The 22345-nt window shown below is 41.7% G+C and overlaps 1 protein-coding gene across 5 annotated transcripts; it reads left to right on the top strand.

The window, feature by feature from the left end:
* On the top strand, nucleotides 342–8593 carry LOC18771331 (F-box protein SKIP24). 5 transcript variants are annotated; one of them, XM_020569163.1, is made up of 7 exons: nucleotides 343–776; nucleotides 902–1075; nucleotides 2340–2502; nucleotides 6534–6672; nucleotides 7726–7825; nucleotides 7918–7983; nucleotides 8137–8593. In XM_020569163.1, exons 1-5 carry the CDS (start codon nucleotides 535–537, stop codon nucleotides 7749–7751), a joined length of 744 nt encoding a protein of 247 aa, XP_020424752.1. In that variant the 5' UTR covers nucleotides 343–534; the 3' UTR covers nucleotides 7752–7825; nucleotides 7918–7983; nucleotides 8137–8593. The 5 variants fall into 5 exon arrangements, with proteins under 5 accessions (XP_020424756.1, XP_020424755.1, XP_020424752.1 ...); XM_020569167.1 differs by lacking the exon at nucleotides 6534–6672 and having other exon boundaries at nucleotides 342–776; XM_020569164.1 differs by having other exon boundaries at nucleotides 7738–7983.

The raw sequence follows: 22345 nt of genomic DNA, 5'->3' as shown, positions 1-22345 counted from the left end.
TTATTCCCTTCGATAAAAAAAGGAAAAAGAAAAAAAAGAGACAATTTCAATACCCAGATCCCAACCCTTTTTTCTTCTTCTTGTTTTTAAAGTTTTCTTGGCCTCCAGACTTATTTAACTCTAATCATCGTCTCCATTAGGCTATGAAATCAACTTCCAATCTAACATGGCTGTGAAATCTTCCTCAAAATTTCTGTTGCTGAATGAAATAAAGATACGAAAAGGCGCTTTCGCAATCCTGGTATTTAAGGTTTTTAATTTTTTTAAAATTCAAGATAATTAAAAAATAAAATAAAAAAGTTAACTCTGTTAAGTTGAGTGACAGATGTCGAAAATTTAGAAGAGGGAAGGGAGGGGACACAAAAGTTTCACTGTACCCCCACAAGGTTTTATCCCACCGACGGAGTTGCGATCGTCTTCATTACAGTCGGCGGAGGACAGAAAATAAACAAAATCGTCGGCAACAGCTTGTTTAACTGCGTAACCAGAGACTTTTAGAATTGATAGTTGGAGTCTTTGAAACCACTAATCTCAATGTCAGCTCTCCCTGAGGAGCTATGGAGGCGAATTTTAGAAATCGGTGTTCAAAGACGCGGCGTTAGCTACAAAGACCTCTGCTGTCTATCAATCTCCTCCAGGCGCCTCCACCGATTATGCGATGAAGACTTTCTCTGGTCCCACCTCCTCTCCTCTGATTTCCCGCCTTTCTTTTCCCCTTCTTCTTCCTCAATTACCTCCGCGCATTCATCATCCTGTAAATACCTATACAAACTCAGGTAAATACATGTTCATATCATTTCTCTATTTTTTCTTTCTGGACTATCTTCATTTTTTTTTTTTTTGGGTGATAATATTTTCAAGTTTTTTAAAAATGTAAAAATTGTTGGGTTTTATTTTTTAGGTATGAAAGGGATAGGGATAAGAAAATAGCGGCACATCGGAGAGCGGTGTTGAGGAAGGAGAGTCAGGTTTTAGAACGTTTTATGAGGCTCCGAGACATGGAGACCCGATTGGCTGAAGAGACTAACAAAATGCGAGCAACTCTTGCTGAGCTCTCAAATTTGAGCAATGTCAGGTAATAAATCTACTTCGTTTAAGCTTTTAATAATTCCTTTTTGATATATATATATACTTTGAATTCTGTTTGGCTTCTGAGAAACCTAAATTATTGTTAAATTTCTTCGCGTGATTTGTATTATCCAGCAAATTGATGCATAAGAAGTTCATACTAATGTGATATGACTTGTAGTATCCGTTGTTCTTTTATTTTCCTGGGTTCTGCTGCACAAAACGCTGGGTCAGTAGCTTGTATAATTTACTTTGTGTTAAGCCTATCTACATGAGCAGAACCAAGGAAATCCCTGAAACCATTCTTTTCAACTTCAACAGCTACCTATGTCTTTTGGTTGGGAGATGGTTAGGAGCTTCAGGTGAGAGCTTGTAGCTCTAGTAGTAGATTAGTTACAATAGACTCCAGGCTAGCCTACTCAGGCCTTGGGCCTCTTCTACACCTGAAAAAAAATTGGAACAGCTTGAGGGTCATATCCCTTGATAAAATCCACCATGCTCCACAACCACGTCTATGGCAACACTCATTCCCAGCTGCATGACTTCATGTATCTTGCTTTTGACAAGTATTAGACCTCCTTAGGCGACTTCACAGATCTTGCATTTTACAATTATTAGCCCTCCCCAGGTGGCTTCACGGATCCTGTTTCTACAGGTAGCAACCATCACTAGGGTCATCCCATCCACAACCACAACCATGAAGTCTCATAGCTCATATTATGCCTGGCTAATATTAATTGTGGTGCCTTGCTCTGGTACCAAATGATAGAAATCCTCGGTGTAGCAGAACTTCTTGTAAAGGAATCCCAGAAGCTCACATACTTGCCCTAGATGTTCTTTGACTCTTTTATTTTAATCTTCCCTTTGATTTGCTATCCACGTGCGGGTCAGATGTTGTATTACTTCAATGTGGGATATTAGGATTCTGTCTTGATGTTAGGATTCTATCTTGATACGAGGGAGGGCTGTTATTATTTATTTATTTTTTCTTTTCTAAGCATTCAAAAATAAAAGAAGGAACTCATAAAAAAAATAAAAAGTAAAAGAAGGAAAGCACCTTTACAGGGATATAGACCTCACGCCTCATGTAAAGCTAGCAAAAAATGATAGCGGGGCATTCCAACAACATTAGGAAGTACAATATTTCGATGCAGTTTTATAAGTTGTCCTTTTCTCTTTTTCCTCTACCTTTCCCTTTTATTATTTTTTTATTTAAAATTTTTATGGCGTGTTTTTCTCATTGTGTTTTATCACCTGATTGCTTGTTTCAGGCAAGCTTCAGTAGCATTGAATGTATGGCAGCCAGAGATCATCCGGGGTAGACAAAAGCAAATAGTAGAGCAATGTGTTGTACCTGTTGAGTCTCGGTTCCATGTACTTCACATGGAGCTCAAGCTCTGCAAGCAGCAGATTTTAGGGTTAGAAAAGGCCCATGTAAGTCCCATAATCTTGCTTTTCATGGTCATAGATCTCAGCTCTACAAGAATGATAGGCTTCACCTTGACCCATGTTAATAAATGATGGATTCCAAGTACGATTTCACAAGACAAAAAATTAGATTGTGGTAAATTTTTTTCGTAACCGTAAGCCTTTCACATATTAACACATTGATAAAAAAATGTTTTGGTCATAATCGATCCATCCCAAATCTGAAAATATTAAAAAACAGCTTAGTAAGAATTCCCGCACATAACCCAAAAATGAATGAGGATTGTGCTTCATGATCATGAACGATATCGAAATGTAGAGCACATGTATATTCCAATCTAAAACATAACTACAACAAAATATATGGCATCTCACTGTATAGCATGTGATATTTCTGCCAGTGGGTTTCCAGCTTACGTTGGCCCTTTGCTACTTGTTTTTGGCATCTATTAATCTCCATTCAATCTAGATTTAGCCTTTGATTACGGAGGCCAGTTCTCAAAGAAGGGATCAAGAGTTTTGATCTTTGAAGGGGTTTTAAGGGTAGCTGACCTGGGACTTCGAAGGCTAGGGGATGTGGATGCTGATGGTAATGCGAAAGGAGGTATGGTAACAGATTGTTCACTAGATGATGAAGATTTTGACTGTTCGTTGATGAACAGCCGCCTTGCAAGGATGAACAGTGCAGGCCTTGGCATGCTGCCTTCGTGATTAAGCTGTTGGGATGATCACATTCACTTGGGTTTCTGATGTCTATGTTGAAGCAAAAATGATGGTCCAAGGAAGAACCACTCATTGATCATCACAATGATTATTACAACCCTAGGTTCTACAAGGACATGAAATTTCTGATGATTGAGGCTCATGGATTATTTTTGGGTATTACTTAACAATATAGAAGTGGTGGGAAAGATTCAAGGCTGAATGAGTGAATTAAAAATTTAGCTAGATGGGTTGAATTATTTGGTATTCCTGCCAAGTAGTTTCACTAGTGTGCCAAGGAGATGGGATTTCGTTGGGTCAAACCTATAACGTTAATGCTCAAACAGTGGCCCACATAAGGGGAAATATACTAGAATATGTGTGCAAATATGTGAGGAAAGATTTTACTAAGCCACTACAATCCCATCATCTGGGTTGATGGGTCCTCCTAACTTAATTTTGAACATGTATGGTTAGATTATATTACTTCAGATACCTTCGGGCATGAGCTTGAATGTTGTCTGGTGATATGGGATGAGATAAAGATAATACCAGAAATCTGCCAGTGTTAATATGGCCCTCCTTGCCAGAATTGGCTTGGGGCTTACGCAAAACCATTATGGCCTTTGAGCTCGTGTGTCAAATGGTGAATCTTTTAAGAATCATGATCTTATGGAGGTGAAAGATCTTAAATGGTGAATATTTAAGAATCATGATATTATGGAAAAGAGTGCTTTCTGGTGCCCAAGCTTTTGAGAAAGGTCTTCAGTGGAAAATTGGAGTTGGAGACCTGTCAAATTTTGGACAGTTGAGTGGACTGGCATTGTTCTCTTAGAGTGGTATGCTCTGTATCCTTTGGATCAATCCCAAAAGATTGACCTAGTGCTTGATTTCCTACAGGAAAATGGATGGAATTTTGAGAAGTTGTGTAGTGTTTTGCCTATTGAAGTCATTCAGAGAAATTTGGGTATCAATGTGGCTATATTTGAAGTGTTATGGATAAAACAATCTAGGTTGTTAGTCATAATGGTAGGTTCTCAGTTGGTTCTGCTTACCCTGTCTATGTTAAAAATGATTATGATTCTCAGTGGAGATGGGGCTTTATTTGGATGGCTAACCTTCCTCAAAATTATAGACCTGCCTGTGGACTCTGTCATGGGAATGGGAAACTCGTGACTGTTAGAGGACTTGCCAATGATCCTGCCTGCTGTCAATACTATTGTGAGTCTGCATTAGATATATGGATTCTCTGGGGGTGAATTCATACTTATGCAGTCACCCCAATCCACCTTGTGAGATTGGTTATTCATTAATTTGGAAATCACAGTAAATGTCAGAGGGAGATGCCTTGGAACCTTCTCGTCTCCTTTGCCTTGTGGCATATTTGGAACCACAGATGCGAGGGTGTCTTGGACAACGATCAACATTGGTTTCTAATAGTGGCAGTACTGCAATATACAGTCTGCTTGTGATTGGTTTGTTGCTAATAAGGCGAAGAGGACATCTCGATTTGTTGGCAGTTTCCTCCCAAAAATTGGTTTAAGCTATGTACTGATGGGTTTAGATGTGCTGAGAAAGGTTTAATTGGGGCTGGTGGGTAATAATAATGGTTAATGAGCAAGATGTTTCTCGTCCGATCTAGGTTCTGGTAGTGTGTTACAAGCTGAGTTGTGGGTTACTTTTTATTGGTCTGGAGATTGCTGCGCAGAATTATTATTTTCCTCTCATCATTGGGTTGGATTCTAAAGGTGGTGTTAGGTGGCTGCCTCAAGTTGTGATCCTTTGCACCCTTTCTTCTGATTTACTGCTGCCAGTTATCAATGATAAAAGGAACTTGCAGGTGTGAAGGACACTTACCTCGACTTGTCTAACCATTAACCACCCAGAATTTCTCAAGTACCACAAAGTCAACCTAAAATGATGAAATGATAAGCCAAACATCAATACAATGGCTACTTCTTTAAATACATCATCATACTCTGACAGATTATATTGTCCACTCTTAATTCTGACTGATTATAAATTTTTCCTCTCACAGGAGTATCTCAAAATCATTTCAAGTATGACTATGACAGTTATAATGTATTTTCTATCATAGGAGTATTGTAAAACCATGGAAACTTTCAGATGATTAGAAAACTAGCACAGTTTTATCTTACAGATTTTAAAGTCCTAATGAAACTCCTATATGCGACAACTAAATGCATAAAGACTGGATCTAGAATCTGGAATCCAAGTGAGCAGCCCATTCATGAGCTTTATGGTCTTACCAAGTAAGTTGGTCGTGAATATTTTCGTAACCTTCATTGAAGATCTTAGCTACGTGCGCACCAAATCCTTAGAAAGTTTTAAGCCACTTTATCAGTGTTATGGTCTAATAGATTATGCAGTCCAGGTGTGTAGTGTCTCAAGTATTGCTAGAGTACTAGCCTTTACCAGCTTATATGTTGCATAGATGCCCTTGTGGAATATTTCAGCTCAAAATACTCGTCCAATCTCAAGTTGTAGGTTTTTAGAGAATACATATGAAGAACCTGATTCCGGATGCCTCAATTTAATACAGCTTATCTTATTCAAATCTTCAGATTCCTTTAGTTAACTATGATGCAAATAATTAAAGTTCAGGTTAAAAGGGTAAAAAAGTAAAAAATCTAAAATATTTGTCCTGTCTACCATTGCTTGAATCAAGAAAGAAAAGAAATAAAAAGGGCCAAGGTTACATGTTGAAGAAGAAGAGGCATGCATGGACTTAACATGGTAATAAATTACTATATAGGTAAACATGAATTTAACACCGGACAATTTATAGTGAACCACAAGTTTAAGGGCTTGTCAATTTGAAATAGGAAAAAGATATCGATGAATGCAGAACAGAAAAAACCTCTTGGTGTACAGGGAGCGTGTGCCAAGAGCTACTTTCTCATAATGATAAAACCCAACTTTGAAACCTACATGTATAATATCTAAGACATGAACCTTGAAAGATCAATAACAATTGAATTCTAGTAGGAGTTACATGAACTTTTATACCTCTCATTCATATTTCTCAGACATCCATTTATTGTAGCCTTTTCCAATCATAACATTCTCTAGGATTTTCCTCTATATGACCTGAAAAAGATTATACCAAGAGCCCAAATATAATCTAATTTATCGAGACCTTACTAACTTAATTATATTATCAGGCATTTACAAAGTATACTTGCAAAGTAAATGTTTAAATTTTAATTTTTAACAGAATGAGCTCTTGTAATCATGCAACACTGGCATCTGCTTGAGTTTGTTCAATAATTATAGAAGTATGCTTTTGATGTCTTTCACATTTCTCGTGTCAGATAGATGAGAAACGAAGGCTTGCTTTGGTGGAAGAAGAGTTGCAATCAATGAGATATCACCCTTTAAGAGACCAAAAGCCAATTAATAGCGGGGAGGTTGAATTTAACATCAAGAGAAAAAAGTTGAAAAAATGTGAAGGTCAAAGTTCTGCATTTGGTTCTTTCAAATCTCTTTCCTGTTGACCTTTAAAGCCTCTTTTTTGTTCTTTAAACATAAAATTCTGTCTACTTTGTGTCTTCATATGGTTAAGTAAAGTTATGCATGATTACTAGACTGCATCTGTTCCATCTACCAGACATAAAAAGGCAAATCCTCTATAACTACAAGTCTGCTAATAAAAATATGCATATAATAGAGTGTCTTTAGTCCCACGGTAAATTGACTGTCAAATAGTTAAATGATGTTTTTTTTCCTATGAATTTTAATGGTTGTAGCAGGCGTTCTTTATGTTATGTTTTGCTTTCATATTTATCCAATTTCCTAAACTCATTTCCAGTGCAGTAAACTACCAATCAGCTTCACCTGTATTATTTATTCATTTTGATATAATATTTATGGTTTTCTGCTTCTGTTGGTGACAACCAGTATTAAAGGATTAGGATTGATCTTGGAAGTAGTTGAGTATTTTTGGAAATTTCTGAATGTTGGGGCTTAAAAGTTGTAGATACCCTTTGGCATGAATACCAAAATAATATAACTCTATATTAAATGATCTGAATGCAGAATAGTTGTAGGATAACTAGGATCCACAATGAAGCAATTGTTTTAATTGTTATATGCTCTGTTGTTCTTGTCAATGCTGAATCAAGGGACTTAATTTCCCTTTATCTGGGTTGTAATTTTGATGTCTGCATGGAGCACCTGCTTTGAAAAGGTAGGAAGTCAGATAGGGTTGCCTACACCTACATTTAATGCCCCAAAATTCAGTCATTGTAATGTACCTTTAAGCAAATAATAATATGTGCGATGGGTCATTGTATTTCCAACTTCGCTCACTCCTTAGGATCATCTTAGCTGTTTTTGTTGATTTGTATGCGTAAATTATGTGAGAAATAGTCTTCCTGTTTAACTTCCCTTAGTATACATATGGGACTCCCCAAAAAGGATCAAAACTTTGGGCAGTTTCCAAAATAATCTGTCTCATTCTATGAATTTTCTGATGGAAAACAAATACTAACACCTGATGTTCAGTTCATTGTCCAGGGAGGGAACCTTAGATGGGAGATTTCCTTAATCAACTGACTGCGTAGCATGCTTCTTGCGTCAGTGATGCCATCCATTTCTGCTACTGGTATGTGCTATGGTCAAGGTTTATTTCAATGACGAGTGCATAGAATGCTTCATGATGAGCGACTGAACTGGTTGACGGGTGGCTCTGATTAGCGTTGCAGCAGGAGAATTCATATTGTATAACTAATTGATGAGGATTTCTTGGGAAGAAAACATATGGTAAATATCTGGCACTAATTCTCTATTTACCTTCCTATGACCTTTTATTTGTGCGATTTTCTCATCAATACACCTTGATTTTTGAGATGCAAGATGCAAGCCCTTGTATTTTAAGTGGTTCATTTTAATGATGTCTAATAATTTTTATTTCAGTGAATATTACCATTCAGCTCAAAAGAGGGGGAAAGTAGGATACCAAGGAATGGAATGCCAAACTTCGAGAGAAAAGTAAATGCTGAAATATGCAATTGAAGTCAGTTGAATTCTCTGCGATGGCGTGAACCTCCTTCAACAGTTCCTTGTTTCAAGATAGTTATATCTAGGCATGGCAAGGTCCAGTTTGGCTAGGTTCTCAGCCAAAACCGGAATCAAAACTGATACTGTTCATCTTGTCCGGTCTGGCTTGGGTTTTAACTGAAATGCCAAAGAAAATCGGACCAACCTAGATCGGTTTAGGTCTGGTTCTGTTCCAGTTTTCACGGTTTGGACCGCCTCTTTAGCCTAATTGATATTTTTACAAAAAGCTATGGAGCAAATCGACGAATTTGTACAAGAAAAACCAGATCTGAACCTTCTCAGCCAAAAGATACTAAAACAAAAAAAAAAGAAAGACTATCCAGCAAACTATCCTTTGAAATATTGACATTCCAAGATTTATAATAAAAATGAGAATCTAAAGAACACTAAAAGACCAAAACAGATCTAATCGATGCATAAAAGGAGAGCCGGAAACAGAAAGAGAAATCAGATAGAGAGGAGAGGAGAGGAAGAGGAGAAGAAGAGAAGAAAAAAAAAAGAGGAGAGAAGAAGTAGAGGCTAGGTTTTCCTCAAGGGAGAGAGAGAAGGCACCTGACGGCTAGGGTTGAGAAAAGAGAAAAGAAGAGAACGAAGAGAAGAGGAGAAAAAAATAAAAAAAGAGAGAGAGAAGCAAGAAGATTAAAAAAAATGCTTCTCAGTCGTGGGAAGATTATAAATAAATAAATAAATAAAAAGAAGGGAGAAGATAATGGAAGAACGAGAGAGAGGGAATATGCATGTGGCTAGGGTTTGGATTTTGGCTGAGGTAGTATTAAATATTAATTAAAAAGCGCAGGCTGCAAAAAGAAATAAAAACATAAGTTGTTGGGCTTGAGGTATAATTGATAGGTTTCATCCCAAATCCTTGAGCTTCAAGCTCGGAACGGAAGATTGAGGTAAAATAAGACCCACTGCATATAGAAAAATAAATAAATAAAAATTATATTCAACAAAATACACAAAATTTCAAAAAAATAGATAATAAAAAAACCAAACCAAACAGAATCGATCGGTCTAGTTCGGCTGGTTTGGCCAGTTTTTGGTCTGAAATAACCATCCCTAATTCACACCTCAACCCGCTTAGCAAGCTCTATGCATTTACGTAAATTAGGCCTACTCAAGTTTGTCGGGTGGTTTGGCACTAAAGAGGGGGGTGCTAGGTGTTGCATGTTGTTGAGGCCCAAAAAATTCAGGGTTGGACCCAAATGAATTCTCGGCCCAACGCAATGCTTTATTAAGAAAAGACCCGATTTGGAGCACGCGAAAGTTCGTCAGTCACGCTTTACGAGCCACGGCCACGTGCCATGCTAAATAAATATGCGATTTATCACGCTAAGAATTAAAATGAGCCTATAAAGGCACTGGCTCTACAAGCCCATGCTAATTATTCTGTCAAGCATTATGTCTCTTTTCAAAGACGATAAAATTTTAGCACGCCAATCGACATGCCATGCCAAGTAGGAAATCATTATTTTACACCTAGTCACGCTACAAGCTTAAGTGGGCTCAAGCCACGCAAATGCTTGGGGCTTGCTTAAGTGGGTTGTAATATGGATGGTAACGAGCTTTCATGAGGCCCATTGATGAGCAGAGAAATTGAAGTTTTGGGCTGCTTGGGAGCCCCAAAACTCAAGCCCATTTATTGAGCCCAAATATGTGGGTAAGCATAAAGGAAAAAAGCCCGACACTCTAGAAGAGATAGCCCAATACTTTAGGAATAATTAGCTCATCATTTCAATAAAAATGGTCCATCACTTAGGAGGTTGGCCCATTCCCTTAATATACTAATCCACCACCTTAGGAAGGCCCAAATAGCCCAAGTGGCTTAGAAAATATCCAAAAAATCTCCAGCTCATGGTTTGAAATGAAACCACGATAGAAAACCAGGAGATGTTCGTACGCTCAGGCTGCTGGGAAACTCCAGCACATGGCCAAAGACAAACCCAATGCAAGCCCATCAGCAAAACCAAAGGAAATTCGTACGTGTAGGAGGAATACCCATTAGGCAAAAGCTCTATCCATTCTCATTTCCTCTGTGAGCTCTAATAGGGAAACCAAGAAGAAAAGCAGGTGGCGCCTCATCCCCATGGGGAAGGTCCAGCCACACAAAAACCTTGGAACCCCAAAGAGCCTGTGACCCATCCGCTCTGGTTAAAGAAATTTCACCAAAAAAGAGTGAATGGAAAGAAGCAAAGGAAAAGTGGGATTGATAGAATTAGGGTTCTAAGTACCTATAAAAAGGAGCTCCTCTACCCAGCAAAAACCATCATCCAGAGTGCGACCAAGCTTTGTCAAGCAACTGGAAATTCACTCGATCCACATACAGAGAGCAAGCTTCCTCTCTTGCTTCCAAAACCCAGCAATTTTGTGCTATGTTCATCATTCTCCCCCTTATTTTTCCTCCTAGCAGATTGTTCTGGTATTTGACAAAACCTCTATCGAGCTACCAGAAAATCACTTAAGCCACCCATTGCCTAGCCTCTCCCATCTTCTCAACCGAACCCTCTGATAACCCTTTCCTCTCTTTCTTTAGAACCCCAAGAACTCACAGCTCTCTCTCTGTTTATGCTAAACTCATGATTGTTTTGCTCCCATGCCATAAGCTTCTTATGCCAAGCTAAGAATCTGCCTGTAAGTAGTTGTTGTTTTTGCTGGTGAAGATAACCAGGATGCTTCCTAAGACTTCACTACCCTTTCGAAGCATTATTGGGGCCTGATTCTTGAACTCAGACTTAGAGAGTAATTTCACTTGTTTCTCTTTTCAGCAGCCCAAGCCCATTCGTCAGGCTGCTGGAATAAAAAGACCTCTACACATGTTACTCGCGTGCTTCTATTTGTACTCAGGATCGGGCTTCGTTGCATTGCAATGACTTAAACAAAAAATTCAAAGATTTCAAATAAATTTAAAAACTAAATGGAAACTAGTCTATAAAACAAAAAACCCAACTACCAAGAGATCAGCTTTTATACTAAAAAAAAAAGAGATTCAAAATGCAACTTTTGACTATGCACCAAGAAAAGGTCATACATGCAATGAGAAAAAATACAATATTTATACATACATCAGCAACAACAATAGTGGGTGGTGTAGGTGCAACAATTCCAGCCATGAGAATAAGAACAGCAACTGGAGAAGTAGTCATAAGAAGAAAGCAGAGGCGAACGCATGTTGCGACAAGAGGGGTCGCACGAAACACCCCTTGGATAGCAGTAGAGCAAACCCTTGTGCACAAAAGGTGCTTAATGAAAGTCCCCACAGGCAGCTGTGACGGCTTTGAGTGCAGCACTGCGCTCCGAGTTCTTTTTTTTTTAACTGCATGGCAAAACGACGTCGTCTTGGTTAAGGCACTTCCAATTCTTTTTTACAAACAACGTCGTTTTGTTGAGGCATGCTTTGAAAAAAAACAAAAGAGCAGCAGCTCTTTACCTGACTCCACAACCCCTCAAACCCTCAATTTACATTCCCACTCCTTCTCAAACCCTAAGTCCTAATTCCCACCACCACCACTTTGTCAGCGTTGACAAGTGAGTGACCATCTCCTGCCGTCGCCACACTCAATGGCCCTTGTGTCGCTTCCTTTTATTTTCAAGCAGAAGTTATATTTTTAATTAATTGATTGAATTAATTGATGTGTAGAAATTAGAATTGTCCAACTCTGTTTTTTACCCCTCCAAGATAAGTTGAACTTGGGTTCCAGAGTTGATAAATTGAAATCATTCAAATATATTTGTCAAATAATAATAAAATTTGGAAGAGAAAAGATAGATAAGAAAAATGACTCTCTTAAAAAAAAATTTGGATACGGATCCTACATCAGGTGGATGGTGCCAATCAATGTATTGTCACCAGCGCACCACCCAACAACGCCTTGCTGCCAAGCAATGCTAGCCCCACTCCTTAGGCATTGCAACAGCCCAGAAGAACAACCCCGCTGTTGGAAAAAGGGAAAAAGAAAGGTGATGAGAGGAAAATGAAGGGGTTGATGGATAGTTTTACTTGTCAATATCCAACATTAGTATGGTGGGGTACAAAGACGACCATTTTAAGATTGACGTAGGTGTTGGTACCGTAACTGACCGAGCAACTAGTTAGGCTAGATCATCCACGTGCCATGCTTTGAGAGGTCATCACCTTAGCCAAAGAAGCATCACCACAAATCACAACTCTAAGCAAAGCAAGAGGAGTCCCACATCGGAAAACTACAAGAGATGAAGACTCCCCCTCACCTATAAAAGAAGACTGCTCTTTCCTTAGAAGAGGATCCTGGTCTTGGACCTAGACCCTTAGGCCTTGGACTCTCTCTTCTGGATCCATCTCTGGGCTGGGCTTCTCACTTGTTATCTTTATATTTGGGTCTAATCCCCTTGTACAAATGTAAACAAACATTATCATAATGAGAACACCCTTCTCCGTGGACGTAGCCCATCATTCGGGTGAACCACGTATATCTTGTCTTTTATATGTTTATCGCTTGCCCAAATCCTCACACACTTGGTGAAGGTCCTCACCTTCATCCATCATCTATCACACCTCATCACTAAGTTGGACTCAACCTTGGCCTAACCATTTTGAGCATCAACAGTTTGGCGCCGTCTGTGGGAAATGACACAAAAGGCTTCTGTCGTTCTCCCTTCTTCCGTGCCGTTCGGCACCCCTTTGATCAACGTCCCCCAACTTGCCGTTCGGTAATACTTGTGCTGAAGCAATCATGAGTCATCAAAATATCAACCAGCTGAAGACATATATTTGCCGAAGCCACCCACCAATCAGACACTGTCTAAAGTTTGACTTTGGAGATTGCCCAATATTCTCATCCATAAAGAACACCATCTTCCGTTGCTTGCATGGCCAAGGAGCAGAACACTGTTCCAATTAATCTAAAGAATGCCCGTGCATCCCCACTATGAGATAAGATTCCTATACTTATATTGAATTATTTCAACATAGTTGCAAGCATGCAATATTTAATAATTCACTACGAAGTCCCATTCAACAATATGAATATTGCATATGTCTAACAGCTGTTCAGATTCATTCACTTTGAAAAAGTTCCAATTTGGTAGTGGCCCAATACTCCAACTCACCAAAAATATCATTTTTTGCATGGCTTGCATGGAATGCCCGTACTAAAGCCACCATAAACCCATCTATCTGAAGACAAAATACGAGGACTAGATCGGCACCCAGTTTTCTAAGCTTATCTCCAATAATTTAGCTTCAGCCAATGCCTTTCAGAAGCCATATCAACCTCCGAATTCTGCCAAGTACCGTTCGGCAGTCCCAGATTGAAGCAAGATACCACACCCAACTCCAGATTATCTCATATTTGAAGACTCTCCGTACCAAAGCATCTGCACCCACAACAAATGACAGATACGAGCTCCGGGCCAGCTCGCTAATTCCTTGTCCCACCAGGAACGGCACCACTGATAAGAATTCCAGTAGGCCAACGACACCATTCTTACAGCTCTGTCAAACGACATCTACTTGGAAAATTTCTCAGGACACCCAAGGTGTGTCTTCATACAAAGTGGGAAAAAATATATTGACTGAAAAGTGCCGAGAGCTTGAGAACTTGCTGGACATGGTCCTCCTTCAACCCACTCTGCCAACATCTCACAAGACACCCAAGCCACCACGACGACCTTGCTGCTTGTCGAAGCAGCCTTCCTTCAACACAGCCAATGATGAAGGTTCAAACACCTTGCCAAACGGTTGCTACGCAGCCCAAGCCAAAACCTCACAAGCCCTCTTGCCGAAGACACCACAGGCTCTCAAAAAATTTCAATCCACCCTTGCCGTTCGGCAAGGGTTGAGCAAATACAATTAAAGCATCACAAAATCGGTTCTGAACCAAGTTGACTTTGCCGAATCTTCCTCTGCAGCTTGGGACTTGCCCCGTCGCACACGGCGAATCTTCAGCCGAGCCCTGCCGATCGGCAGCGTCGTTGAGAGGTAGCTAGCTCCTTCACACGATGACCTCGCCAAGATGAGCTCGCCAGCAGCTGCCCGTGCTCCCTCCAAATCGAATTGTTGAAGGCATACGGCGCAACCCTAGCTCCTACTCTCCTCTTATCATTTGGCCAAGGCCCGTCTCGGGTCCAACCCTTGCAAATCCTTACCCACGCCAGCTTGGTCCCTTGCCGAACGGCAAGGGCCATGAAAATAAAAACAAACACGAGCCCACACAACACCCGACCATCTTGCTACAAACCCATCTAAGGCTCAACTCATTCTTTGGCCAAAACCCATGGGGCTTTCGAATAACCCAAGTCCCATTTTCAACCCCTTGCCGAACGGCAGGGGTCATTCAGTTTTTTGAAGAGGCTTACACAAGCCTTAGCCTGCCAAAGGGTCTAGCTCACCACGGTCTTGTACAAAAAAAAAAAAAAAAAAAAAAAATTGGCTAGACCCTTGCCGAACGGCAAGGGCCATGGAGGAATTGTGGCGAAGTCTAAAATTTTCAAGACCCGGCTCCCTCGGCTCCCTCGAAGGCCTAGCCCCCGAAGTCTAAAATTTTCAAGACCCGGCTCCCTCGAAGGCCTAGCCCCCGAAGTCCAACATTTTCAAAGGACCCGGCTCCCTCGAAGGCCTAGCCCCCGAAGTCTAAAATTTTCAAGACCCGGCTCCCTCGAAGGCCTAGCTCCCGAAGTCTAAAATTTTCAAGACCCGGCTCCCTCGAAGGCCTAGCCCCCGAAGTCCAACATTTTCAAAGTACCCGGCTCCCTCGAAGGCCTAGCCCCCGAAGTCTAAAATTTTCACGACCCGGCTCCCTCGAAGGCCTAGCCCCCGAAGTTCAACATTTTCAAAGTACCCGGCTCCCTCGAAGGCCTAGCTCCCGAAGTCTAAAATTTTCAAGACCCGGCTCCCTCGAAGGCCTAGCCCCCGAAGTCCAACATTTTCAAAGGACCCGGCTCCCTCGAAGGCCTAGCCCCCGAAGTCTAAAATTTTCAAGACCCGGCTCCCTCGAAGGCCTAGCCCCCGAAGTCTAAAATTTTCAAGACCCGGCTCCCTCGAAGGCCTAGCTCCCGAAGTCTAAAATTTTCAAGACCCGGCTCCCTCGAAGGCCTAGCCCCCGAAGTCTAAAATTTTCAAGACCCGGCTCCCTCGAAGGCCTAGCTCCCGAAGTCTAAAATTTTCAAGACCCGGCTCCCTCGAAGGCCTAGCCCCTGAAGTCCAACATTTTCAAAGTACCCGGCTCCCTCGAAGGCCTAGCCCCCGAAGTCTAAAATTTTCACGACCCGGCTCCCTCGAAGGCCTAGCCCCCGAAGTCCAACATTTTCAAAGTACCCGGCTCCCTCGAAGGCCTAGCCCCGAAGTCTAAAATTTTCAAGACCCGGCTCCCTCGAAGGCCTAGCCCCCGAAGTCTAAAATTTTCAAGACCCGGCTCCCTCGAAGGCCTAGCTCCCGAAGTCTAAAATTTTCAAGACCCGGCTCCCTCGAAGGCCTAGGCCCCGAAGTCCAACATTTTCAAAGTACCCGGCTCCCTCGAAGGCCTAGCCCCCGAAGTCTAAAATTTTCACGACCCGGCTCCCTCGAAGGCCTAGCCCCCGAAGTCCAACATTTTCAAAGTACCCGGCTCCCTCGAAGGCCTAGCTCCCGAAGTCTAAAATTTTCAAGACCCGGCTCCCTCGAAGGCCTAGCCCCCGAAGTCTAAAATTTTCAAGACCCGGCTCCCTCGAAGGCCTAGCTCCCGAAGCTCAAAAAAAAAAAAAGAAGGCTAGACCCTTGCCGAACGGCAGGGGCCATGGAGGAACTATGGAGAGTCCAAAATTTCCAAATGGCCCGGCCATTCAAAAAAAAAAAAAAAAAAAAAAAAGGGAGCTAGACCCTTGCCGAACGGCAAGAAACATGGAAGAATTGGAGTCTCCAAAATTTTCAAAGTACCCGGCTCCCTCGAAGGTCTGGCTCCCTTACGGACCCAGCTTCCATCCTATCTGCAACATGCAAGTCTTATGCCTTCGGCACCCTCGTGCCTAGGCACATTGCCTTGCGACATGCAAGCTTTGTGCCTTCGGCATCCCCTATGCCTTCGGCACCCCCGTGCCTAGCTCTATTATCTTGCAACATGCAAGTCTTATGCCTTCGGCACCCTCGTGCCTAGGCCCATCACCTTGCAACATGCAAGTCTTATGCCTTCGGCACCCTCGTGCCTAGGCACATTGCCTTGCGACATGCAAGCTTTGTGCCTTCGGCATCCCCTATGCCTTCGGCACCCCCGTGCCTAGCTCTATTATCTTGCAACATGCAAGTCTTATGCCTTCGGCACCCTCGTGCCTAGGCCCATCACCTTGCAACATGCAATTCTTATGCCTTTGGCACCCTCGTGCCTAGGCACATTGCCTTGCGACATGCAAGCTTTGTGCCTTCGGCATCCCCTATGCCTTCGGCACCCCCGTGCCTAGCTTTATTGTCTTGCAACATGCATGTCTTATGCCTTCGGCACCCTCATGCCTAGGCCCATCACCTTGCGACATGCAAGTCTTATGCCTTCGGCACCCTCGTGCCTAGGCCCATCACCTTGCGACATGCAATTCTTATGCCTTCGGCACCCTCGTGCCTAGGCACATTGCCTTGCGACATGCAAGCTTTGTGCCTTCGGCATCCCCTATGGCTTCGGCACCCCCGTGCCTAGCTTTATTGTCTTGCAACATGCAAGTCTTATGCCTTCGGCACCCTCGTGCCTAGGCCCATCGCCTTGCGACATGCAATTCTAATGCCTTCGGCACCCTCGTGCCTGGGCACATTGCCTTGCGACATGCAAGCTTTGTGCCTTCGGCAACCCCTTCACCTTCGGCACCCTCGTGCCAAGTTCTCTCCCTTCCAAATGTCCTTCTTACCCGGGGACTTGGGGGACTATGGGTAGTGCACTATACAGCTTGGAAGATGAACTATGGTGTTGCTCGGCCAGTGCACTTAAAATTACAAGTCCCCAACCAAGAAGTACCTTCTTACTCGAGAACTTGGGGGACTACTGTTGGTACCGTAACTGACCGAGCAACTAGTTAGGCTAGATCATCCACGTGCCATGCTTTGAGAGGTCATCACCTTAGCCAAAGAAGCATCACCACAAATCACAACTCTAAGCAAAGCAAGAGGAGTCCCACATCGGAAAACTACAAGAGATGAAGACTCCCCCTCACCTATAAAAGAAGACTGCTCTTTCCTTAGAAGAGGATCCTGGTCTTGGACCTAGACCCTTAGGCCTTGGACTCTCTCTTCTGGATCCATCTCTGGGCTGGGCTTCTCACTTGTTATCTTTATATTTGGGTCTAATCCCCTTGTACAAATGTAAACAAACATTATCATAATGAGAACACCCTTCTCCGTGGACGTAGCCCATCATTCGGGTGAACCACGTATATCTTGTCTTTTATATGTTTATCGCTTGCCCAAATCCTCACACACTTGGTGAAGGTCCTCACCTTCATCCATCATCTATCACACCTCATCACTAAGTTGGTCTCAACCTTGGCCTAACCATTTTGAGCATCAACAGTAGGAAATGTTTTTCGCTCTATTCTGATCTTGTTTGTTAACACTGCGATTAATAACAAAGCGATGTTATTTGTGCACTCCGAGTGTAAGTGTAATAACCCAAACCTAAAATTCATATTTAATTAGTAATTTATTACGAGGAAAGATAATTTTGCCCTTGGAATAAATTATTAACGCAAAGGTGACTTTTTGACCGAAATGGAATTTGACAATTCCACATATACCGTTGCGTAGAGCATGACGAAATAAGTTCGTAGACACGAAGTGGGCTCGAATTGGAGCTTTAACGAAGAAAATATGAGTAAAATATCACGAGGGGAAAAATGGTAATTTAAAAAATCAGATTTTAAACCCTCACTCTCTCGCTCTTCTCCCTCAGTTTTCCTCTCTCTCTCTCTCTCTCTCTCTCTCTCTCTCTTGCGAGCATTTCCCCCCCTCCCCCCCCGACAGTTTCGTTCTGCCCAACTATCACTTCCAAGGGTCGCCATCGCCGCCACAGACCACCACCGGCCATGAGACTGGTCTTGTTCGAACCGTCATCTCCTCCTCTCTGCAAGAAACCGATCGGTTTTGATAGAAACTTCAACCCGTTCGTTCTCCCTCAATTCTTCTCCAAATTTGTCGAGTAAGGTATGGATTTCTACCTATTTTCCATGCTCTAGCTGATGGTTGGATAGGTTTGCATCGATTTTGACCGTAACGAGCTCGGTTTTCAAATTGGAATTCGGCCGGTTTTCAGCCTCCATGTTCGGCCACTTCCAGTCAGTTTTTGGGGTAGGTCCAAGAACAAAAGTGGTTCCAAATATGGTGTTATACCTAGGGTAGGAGTTTGGAGCCGTGGTTTTGAGATTTTCTGGCGATGCATAATCGCTTTGGACACCCATCGCTGCCAGCGAGTGCGGCAGCCCGTGGGTGAGGGTAGTGCAGTGGCACTGTGTCTTGATGCGATCCTTAGGTTGTCACGAGCGCGTAAGAATTCGTGGATCGCAATTTGGATACCGTTTGAGCCTTGAACGAATTTTTCATATTGTGCGATTATCGGGTTCAATACTGTTGAGCCGTTGGATCGTAACCAGTTTCAGATATGTTACTCTAGACAATTTCATAATCGTGTAGGATTCGACGGATTGTGAATCGTAGTCCCGAATACTCCGAAACCGCGAACCCTAGGGCTAGGGTTTAGGAATTATGCGATTACACGATTGTGATCAATCTGACCGTCCGATCGACACCAATACTCTCGGGACATGTGTCCTAGATATATTGGACCTTCTAGTGGCTTCCGGATCATATTGTGAGGTCATGGACCCGTGGGGTCCCGGGTTGATCTTTTTGGACTTTAGCGCTTTTTGAGTCCCAAGATACCGCTAAACTATCCCACGTGGAAGGAAAGCTTTTATGGGCATAGGGATAACTTTAAATTGACGCACGTACTTTTAGGAGCCGGGGGTAGGGTTTTTAATTTAATACTATATTGTATTAATAGAATATTATGGTCATCGAATCAAGCACCCGGGCACCAGTTGACCCGCAGGAGGGACCTTCAAGAGGTCCAGTGAGCTCGGACTATCAGTGAGTGGACTCTTTGTTTTTATAAATGAATTTAAGCAGTTTAGTTTCAGTTATAAGCTGTTTTATTCTGTTAAATATTTTATGTTGCATGCTGCCGAGTGAAATCTCCTTTAAAGAATATAGAAAAAGATATTCTCGTTAATTATCAGATGAATGGCAGCAGAATTTTAAAGGTTACAGGAATTCAGTTATCCAGTAGATTTTCTTCAGAAATTTTATATTTTCCTAAATCACCTTGTACCCAGAGATTAAATGTTGCCTTCGGATTATATTTGTTGCCTTCGGTTTAGTCAACATGCTTGACAATTGTCCCACGAGTTCCTTGGTACTCGAACTCGTGTGGAGCGAGTAATGCGGATCAGGTGAACTACGGTCCCCTGCATCCTGCGAGTTGCGGCTCGGACTGACTTCGTGTCACTGAGACCTGTGAGTATGTGTCACCCTTGGTGATGCAGGGAATTGACAGATATAAGGAATTGACGGAAATAAGGGTACACCTAGGTGATAGTTTTAAACTGTTTTCAAATGTATAATTATATATATGCATTGATTTCAGAAATAAAGAAAATAAGCTAGTTTATATAACAGTTTTTTTACAGTGGGGTTAGTATGTTCATATGCTATTTTTCTAGACTTTGTTTTTGGGTCCACTCACCCTTTTTCATGTTTTGTGCCCCCAGGCAGTAGACGTGCACAGGAATCCACCACCGGGCCATTTCCCATCTTCCGTGCCTTTCTTTTGATGTAGGATTTTTGTTTTGTAAAAGGATTGATTCCTTGTAAATTCTTAGTAGTTGCTCTGATGTTTTGCCCTAGACTGAGAATTGAATTGTTGGAATGTATATATATACATGTATGCTGGCAGTTGGTTGTATATATATATATATATACTTGTTTTGGCAGGTGTAAATGATTTCAGAAATAAAGAAAATAAGCTAGTTTGTATAACAGTTTTTTTACAGTGGGGTTAGTATGTTCATATGCTATTTTTCTAGACTTTGTTTTTGGGTCCACTCACTCTTTTTCATGTTTTATGCCCCCAGACAGTAGAAGTGCACATGAATCCACCACCGGGCCATTTCCCATCTTCCGCGCCTTTCTTTTGATGTAGGATTTTTGTTTTGTAAAAGGATTGATTCCTTGTAAATTTTTAGTAGTTGCTCTGATGTTTTGCCCTTGACTGAGATTTGAATTGTTGGAATGTATATATATACATGTATGCTGGCAGTTGGTTGTATATATATATATACTTGTTTTGGCAGGTGTAAATGATTTGGTATTGAGCCAGTTACAAGGGAAACTCTGCCGGTTTTTCGGTAGACGTCAACCTTATTATTTTATTATGTTTTGTATAGAAGGGCAAATAGGTCATTTGTGCCCGACATTCGCCAGGTGTCGGACACGCACAGGGTCTGGCTAGGATTCCAAAGCGGAATTTGGATCGGGTCCTGTCAGTAAGGCAATTGCATTTGTGCATTATAAATAAGAAAACTAAAGGTATGAACTGATGTGTAATATTATTTTTTTTGGTCAATTATGTTAGACTTTTATTCAATTATATTCTAAAATGTGCAGGCTTATTTTTCTAACCCCATAGGTTGCGAAGGTGGCAAATTGATTTTATGGGGGGTTGGTTTGGTTGTCGACATGGTTTGAGCAGAAGTATATGGTGCAATATATCTATTTTATGGGGGGCTGGTAGGCTCATGTGATTCATTAAAGCATGATCGCAATATATCTATTATTGATCTAGCTCATTTCTTTGGTCAAAGACTTCTGAGTCACATCTTCTGAGCATTCTCTTCCTTTACTAAAGATAGAGATCCCTTGTTAATTATATTCGTCTATGAATTGATCAGTCATATCTTTGGGTTATGCCGAGAGGAACACAACATTTCAACATGGTTAAGGGCCCACGACACTTCCATGAGGCAACTTGTGGTGCCTTAGGTCAAGGACTAATTTACACTATTCCAACTTGAGAGATCTTGATTGATATGTAAGTAAAACTTCCATTCAAGCTCACTTTGTTGACCGCATTAAGTGAATTCATTTTCAATTGAACAACCATACACTTATCTTAGTGTCTCCACATGAAAGGCTCGAGACCAGTCATCCTCCTAATTGAGCAAATATAGTGCATGATGCTCTTTGCGGATATTAATGCCCAGTTGATTATCTTATGACCACGAACTCTTTAGGATGGGGACATGGTACATAAAGGTCTCCTAAACTTAACTTCTTTAAGTCACTTTCTATGTGTCACGATCCATGGACTCGTTGGTTAAATAAATAACTAAGACTATTACTCAAAACAACATCATGCCCTTAATTAATTAAGTGAAATATCCTTAAAGTTTACATCTCATGATTGACTCTAGGGCATACTTCTAACAATCACGGTCACAAGACATAACCATCATATCGTGATGATCCAATTCCTGAAAAAGCGCAATCCATTCCCCAAAAATCATTCTTCAGGGATTTTCCTTTCTATTTGGTAGCAAACGCCTTTTGACTCAAGGCAAACATGCAAACTTCATCGGTTCCATCAAAGAATGTTGTTGAAAGGGCATCCCAAATCTCATTCGCTGTCTTTAGGGAGATGAAAAGCTTCATAATTTCCGGTGTCATGGAGGTCAACAACCAACTCTTAACTTTCTGGTTTTCAACATACCACTTGTCGTACTTGGGATTTGTCTCCCGGGGGGGGGGCGTGGGGTTTGTTTTGTGTGTGCCTTCTCTTTGCCTCAAATATACCCCATTTTTTCTCTTGCCATGTTGTCAGATTGAACGATGACGGAAGCAGTATTAGAAGCAATAACAGATTAGAAAGAGGAAGATGACTGGCAGAGGCATTGATATGGAGCGGGTGCTAGACTGGGTTCTGCGCAAGGGTGCGTGATGCTGTTGTGCGACGTGGGTCGATGCTGCTGCTGCGGAATTCTTGCAATGACTGTGTGAGCTTCTTTATCTCAGCACTGTGGGATACTA

The sequence above is a fragment of the Prunus persica genome, chromosome G7 (assembly GCF_000346465.2).
Source record: "Prunus persica cultivar Lovell chromosome G7, Prunus_persica_NCBIv2, whole genome shotgun sequence".
Classification (NCBI taxonomy): Eukaryota; Viridiplantae; Streptophyta; class Magnoliopsida; order Rosales; family Rosaceae; genus Prunus; species Prunus persica.
The sequence above is the reverse complement of the archived record's forward strand: the minus strand, read 5'-3'. Positions and strand labels throughout refer to the sequence as shown.

What these genes read in the sequence shown, in the direction of transcription:
- LOC18771331 (XM_020569163.1), top strand. Translation starts at nt 535, where the DNA reads ATGTCAGCTCTCCCTGAGGAGCTATGGAGGCGAATTTTAGAAATCGGT. An exon ending in AAATACCTATACAAACTCAG is followed by an intron (nt 777 to 901) that starts GTAAATACATGT and finishes TTTATTTTTTAG; the next exon opens with GTATGAAAGGGATAGGGATA. An exon ending in AAAGTTGAAAAAATGTGAAG is followed by an intron (nt 6,673 to 7,725) that starts GTCAAAGTTCTG and finishes CCTGATGTTCAG; the next exon opens with TTCATTGTCCAGGGAGGGAA.